Below are 6,073 nucleotides of genomic sequence, written 5' to 3' on the forward strand. Positions count from 1 at the left end.
TTAATAACTATGATGGTTGGGTTTAGGGTTGTGATAGCTGTAGATATTAATATCTATGATGGTTGGGTTTAGGGTTGTGGTAGTTGTAGTCGTTAATATCTATGATGGTTGGGTTTAGGGTTGTGGTAGTTGTAGTCGTTAATAACTATGATGGTTGGGTTTAGGGTTGTGATATCTGTAGATATTAACATTTATGATGGTTGAGTTTTGGATTGTGGTAGTTGTAGACATTAATGTAAACACTAATTACTATGAAGTTTGGATTTAGGGTTGTGGTAGTTGTAGACGGTAATGTAAAAGCTAATAACTATGATGGTTGGGTTTAGGGTTGTGGTAGACGTTAATGTAGACTTTGTAGAATTTATTCAATTCAATAGTAAATACTAAAAATAAAGGTTTTGTACTAGTAGTGTAAAATGTTAATAAATAACAGTAAAAGTACTGTAAAAAGTGTCATACTGTAAAAATAAAATGTGGAAAAGGGTAAAATGAAACTGCGCTAGGGCCCTGCTATGTAAAACGCATTTACAGGTGAGCTATTTTATTTATAGCTGTGCCTGTAGACTGAGGTATTTCAACAACAGCAACAACATCTTTTTCTCCCTCTCCACAGATTCCCTCACTGATCAGAGAGTTGTTGAAAAATCACCTAGATTCCCAGGAAGCTCTGGAACAGTTTATATGTCCTCGAACATCTACCGGACAACCTGACAGCAACCAAGCATCTGCAGCAAAAGGGGAAGCTTTTCAATGGCCTCAGTCGTGCTCAGGTTTCAGACAACAGCCAGCCACTGCTTTTCAGCCATGGAAACATGAACAAGATCCATGGGCAGGACTAGAGGAGTTCACAGTTAAAGGAAGTGACTCACAACTTCCTTTTTCCTTTGCCGAAGATGTGCCAATCCACAAAACCATGGCAGAAACAAAGAGTCAGAGTCACCAAGTGCATCAGTTAGCCGTGAACACGGAGATCCACGTTTTCCCTCCAAACCCTTATAATGTAGAAGAGCTGAGACAAAGTAGACAGACAGGAGGAGAGGAAAGAAACCCTGCAGATGTCAGCTATTTCACAGCTCAGAGGCTGCTGAATGAGTTTTTGAAGCAGATTCCTCCTCCAGCGGATGATGAAGGCGGTGAGAAAGATATTTTTGAAACCAGAAAGTTGGCAGATGGAAAACAGTGAAGCTGCATCTCATACTGCGTACTTAAAGTTGAATTTACCTCATGACTGTTAGTTAAGTATAGCTGCATCTCAAATGACACACTACACACTGTGTAGTGCACAAGCTTGGTGTTATTTTTTAGACAATGTTTAACCTTTACCAAATTAGATGACCTTGTCATGATTACAACTGGGCGACACGGAGGCTCAGTGGTTAGCACTATCGCCTCACAACAAGAAGATCACTGGTTCAAGTCCAGACTTGTCCAGTTGGCATTTCTGTGTGGAGTTTGCATGTTTTCACTGTGTTGGCATGGGTTTCCTCCGGGTGCTCCGGTTTCCCTCACAGTCCAAATACATGTGCTATTAGTGAATTGAGTAAACAAAATTTTCCGTAGTGTATGAGTGTGTGCGTGTGAATGAGTGTGTATTGATGTTTCCCAGTACTCAGTTGCGGCTGGAAGGGCATCTGCTGCATAAAACAGAATATTTGGCGGTTCATTCTGCTGTGGCAACACCTGAAATAGAGATTAAGCCGAAGGTAAAAGAATGAATGAATAATTACAACCACATTCACCATCACGCGGCGGCATATTGACTTATAGGAGAATTGTGCTTGATCAATGCAAAATAAACAAAGTAATGTAACCTCAGCACCCGATAGCTCCTCCCCTTTGAGAGCAAATCTGTGACCTTTGAGTGCATCAAGTGTTCAACATTTCACACCACTTTTTCATTGTTTTAATAAGTGCATTATGCGTGCAGGTGCTGTAGTGCTTTCCCATTTGTTAGGGGTAAATTTTGAAGCCCTTTCCCCTTCACACTCTGTTTCAAGGGCCAAGGGGATGGGGAAGTGGTATAGGGTACAAAAATAGAATTTGGATTGGGTCTTTGTGTTCACCATATTGTTGCATAAGTATGTGATTAGAGTCGCACCTTACATTGCAACCCAGGCTCATTGGAAAAAAATGTGCACAGGGGTACACTTTTAAGAACTGAGAAATATGTTCTGGGGGCCAAGTTTTGTTGCAGTTTTTGTTTTCACAAGAGGGCGCTGTGTACATTTTTGACAATCGCAAATACATTACTGAGGCATGTTTCCTTAATTGTTTTCTATCACTCTCATTCATGAATTCCCTTCTGTGGCATCATTGCATGTCCATTGTATGCACACTAAAGAATCTCACCGGAAGTATGAGGTCATTCAGGTACTTCTTCTGACCTACTGCTTTTTGAGCACTATGAATTTGGACATACTACTTGGCTCACATACTGTCTTTTAACTACTATAAAGTAGAGAAGTATGTGATTTTGGATGCAGCTTTAATTGTTTTTTTTTAATGTTAAACTGTGCAAAAACTAAAGGAAGACTTTCAATACATCTCCTATTGCCAATATTGCAATAGGTATGCGAAGAACTCTTGGTCTGATGGCTCTTAGTTGGTGTAAGTTGTTGCTGTACAAGATGTACAAGATGTTGTATGTAAGTGTCTTTGTATTTACTCTACCATCTGGTTATGTGTATGTGTTTTATTTGCAGTTCAATAGTGTTCACACTTTGTTTTGTGTAACCTCTTGTGCAATTGATTTATTAAAGAGATAGTTCACCCAAAAATGAAAATTCTGTCATCATTTCTCATCCTTCACTTGTCCCAAACCTGCGTGAGTTTCTTTCTGCTGTTCAACACAAAAGAAGATATTCCACGCAATCTTACGGCAATTCGAAACCTTTTGATTTAGTGACTAATTCATATGACCTCTAACAATCTAATTCGTACACTTTTGTACGATTTGCTCATCACCCAATGACGATTAAGTATAGGGGTGGGGTTGGTTGCCACGCCTTCTTTTTAAAATTGTGCATTTTTGAATGTCTGAACTCATTTCACTGAACTCATTTGTACCAAAATGTACGAATTAGCCACTGAACTGCCTAAATGTACAATACTTATGTTTCCTCGTGAGATCAGGCTGGAAATTCCTATGAATGTTGAAAGGAGAAGCATATTGGCTTCCATTGTATTTTTCCATGGATGTCAATGGCTGCTGGTTTCCAACTTTCTTTAGAATATTTTCTTTTGTGTTCGACAGAAAAAAAACTCATAAAAGATTAAAAAAACTTAAGCATTACTAAATGGCGAGGACATTTTCATTTTTGGGGGAACTACTGTGTCTACCGTATGCTATCTGTACCTTAGTGCACACCAAATAAGACAGTCCCCTTAAAAATTAAACTTAGTTCATTTCCAAGTGTATTTTGGTGTGGGTCCACTGCAATATGTACTCAATGTGGTCCAAAACCGACGAAACGCGCCAAAAACACAACATGTGGCAAAAGATATTGCCATAAAAAGACAGAATGATCATGCATCTCTTTTTTCTTGTTATAGTTAAATTGTTGCCCAATGCAGTTCAATACAAATGTCAAAAGACATCAGAAACATGTAGCTCCAGTGGCGCCTGCAGCCATACGGCTGTACGCACTGTGCGTACCTACCATGAGAGGGCGGGAATTAATGCCGCTTTTTTATTTATTTATTTATGACATCATTTAAATTTATTATTAAGCAGTATACACTATAGCTGCTTTTCACTGGACCACCACATTCTTATGAACATGTTTAATTTATAAAAGTTATTATTTCATTGACCTGAATATATTAACCATCTATAATATAATTACTAACCCGTCGTCTAAAATCTTAAAATAATAAAATGGCCTTCAATTTTATTCGTGGCTAGAGCTTGATTAATTTGATTGACATTCTAGGCAATGAGACCTTTACTTTTCCTGACTGAATGTGAGTTTGTTGCATGCAATGCTGTATTTTGATAGCACAAAAACTTGCTCTGATCCGGGAGAGTACTTTACCAACAGCTACATGCACTGCTGAAAGACTTTTTTCTATGACAGGCTTAAAATCATCAACATCCACAATCCAATACACCTTATATCTATGAAACACAAACTTGCAGAATCTTTGAACAATGAGGAACTAGTTGCACTTTTAATTTCAAAGCCCAAATGGCTTGTTTTGTAATTTAATGCCTGCTATACCACCTGAAGGACGATTACTGTGTGTTGTAATGTAGTCGACCGTCACCGGAGAAAGTCAAACCTTTCTTACATTTTTTGGACTTTTGTTTGAAAGCTTTAGTGAAACTGTAGCAGTTCAAGGTACTGTTAATTTTAATTATAGCCTATATATGCACCAATAAACAAGTCAAAGGAATGAATGAAGGAATAAAATAAATATGGATTCTTAAATGTCGATATTGTTTTTACTCAAAAAAGCAAAACAAAAAAAATAGCAAAAAATATATAAATAAGTTGGACATTAATGGGGCCATGTAACATGTTTTTGTGGGTTTTTTTTGTTGTCGGTGATCTTAAATACATACTGGGTAGCTATGCAAAATATTTTCTAAAATGTTAAGCAGGAATTTGTATATAGCTTAATTATGAAGTCAATAATTATTAAAAATAACAAAAATAAAAGTAGAAAAATACTAAGATAAAAAGAGCAGCATTTTGCTAAATATAATAGTGCTTTATATGCTTTATATCCTGCTACGTGTTGTTTCATATTCGTTATTTAATGTTTTAATACTGAAAGAAATAACAGCCATCGCTTAAATGATTATTTACCATCAAAATGAATATTTTATATCATTATAATACCTTGGAATAAAATCCTGCAGGCGCCCCTGTGTAGCTCTGTCATATATTTTTCATATATTATCTGTCAAGGGGTTTATGCGTTCTGAAAAATGCCCACCACAAAGATTGTTTTTTGTACAGATGTTTAGTAGGCGTTTTCTTTTTATTTTCTTATTTTTTAATGTATTTTTCATGTCTAAAAATGAACCAGGATTAATTCACTATTTTCATTTTTGATGCAGACTGATATGTACATTACATTACGTTTACCAATTAATGTTCATGTGTCTTTTTATTGTATAAACTAGCATTAGGAAAGTGTTTTACTTATTCTTATTCTGAAATGTGTATCTGCTGCTGACAGAATGTAAATAATTCCGAGAAACAGAATCTAGATCATTTCTTCTAGCATGCGAATAAGCCATATAACTGATTAGCGAATACCCTTGTATATTTATTTATTAATAAAGTATTGTCAGCAAATTTGCTCTATGTTTGTGTATCATTTAGATATGTTTATTTTATGTTGCTTGTTATATAGAACAGTTGGCATTTCTGTGTGGAGTTTGCATGTTCTCCCCGTGATGGCGTGGGTTTCCTCCGGGTGCTCCGGTTTCCCCCACAAGTCCCCAACATGCGCTATAGGTGAATTGGGTAAGTTAAATTGTCTGTAGTGTATGTGTGTGAATAAGTGTGTATGGGTTTTTCCCTGTGATGGGTTGCGGCTTGAAAGGCATCTGCTGCAAAAACCTATGCTGGATAGGTTGCCAGTTCATTCTGCTGTGGCGACTCCGATGAATAAAGGGACTAAGCTGAAAAGAAAATGAATGAATGACTATATATATATATATATATATATATATATATATATATATATATATATATATATATATATATATATATATATATATATATATATAAATGCACCCAAACTCTGGAACTCTCTACCACACTCACCCGCTCTGCTAATAATATCTCTGAATTCAAATCCTTACTTAAGACTCACTTATTTTCTGAATGCTTCGCTTCTGATCTGCCAAACTGACCACTTAATCTGATCCACCACTACTCTGCTCATATGTCTCTTAGGTCTTGTTTGTGTTATTCAAGTTTGTTATATTTGACCTCATGTATGTTTGTTCATCTTTTTGTTGCATTCCTTGTAAAGTGTCCTTGAGCTCTGGAAAGGCGCTATATAAATAAAAATTATTATTATTATTATTATTAAGAGGAAGTAAGATTCACTGAAG

General features: G+C 36.3%; 1 protein-coding gene across 3 annotated transcripts in view; it reads left to right on the forward strand.

Annotated features, from left to right (window-relative positions):
* The window catches only part of si:ch211-276i12.4, a 29,983-nt gene extending 24,482 nt beyond the window's left edge, over positions 1 to 5,501 (forward strand). Inside the window, exons 7-8 of one of the 3 annotated variants that reach the window (XM_073922226.1) lie at positions 614 to 1,133; positions 5,370 to 5,501. In XM_073922226.1, the coding sequence (XP_073778327.1) occupies positions 614 to 1,133; positions 5,370 to 5,497 (648 nt within the window). In that variant the 3' untranslated portion in view covers positions 5,498 to 5,501. Of the gene's footprint in view, positions 1 to 613; positions 2,778 to 5,364 lie in introns of those variants that run through there. The other 2 variants (XM_073922227.1, XM_017359063.4) reach the window with 2 other exon arrangements.
* Positions 5,502 to 6,073: the final 572 nt, after the last annotated feature.

This window comes from Danio rerio, chromosome 14 (assembly GCF_049306965.1).
Source record: "Danio rerio strain Tuebingen ecotype United States chromosome 14, GRCz12tu, whole genome shotgun sequence".
NCBI lineage: Eukaryota > Metazoa > Chordata > Actinopteri > Cypriniformes > Danionidae > Danio > Danio rerio.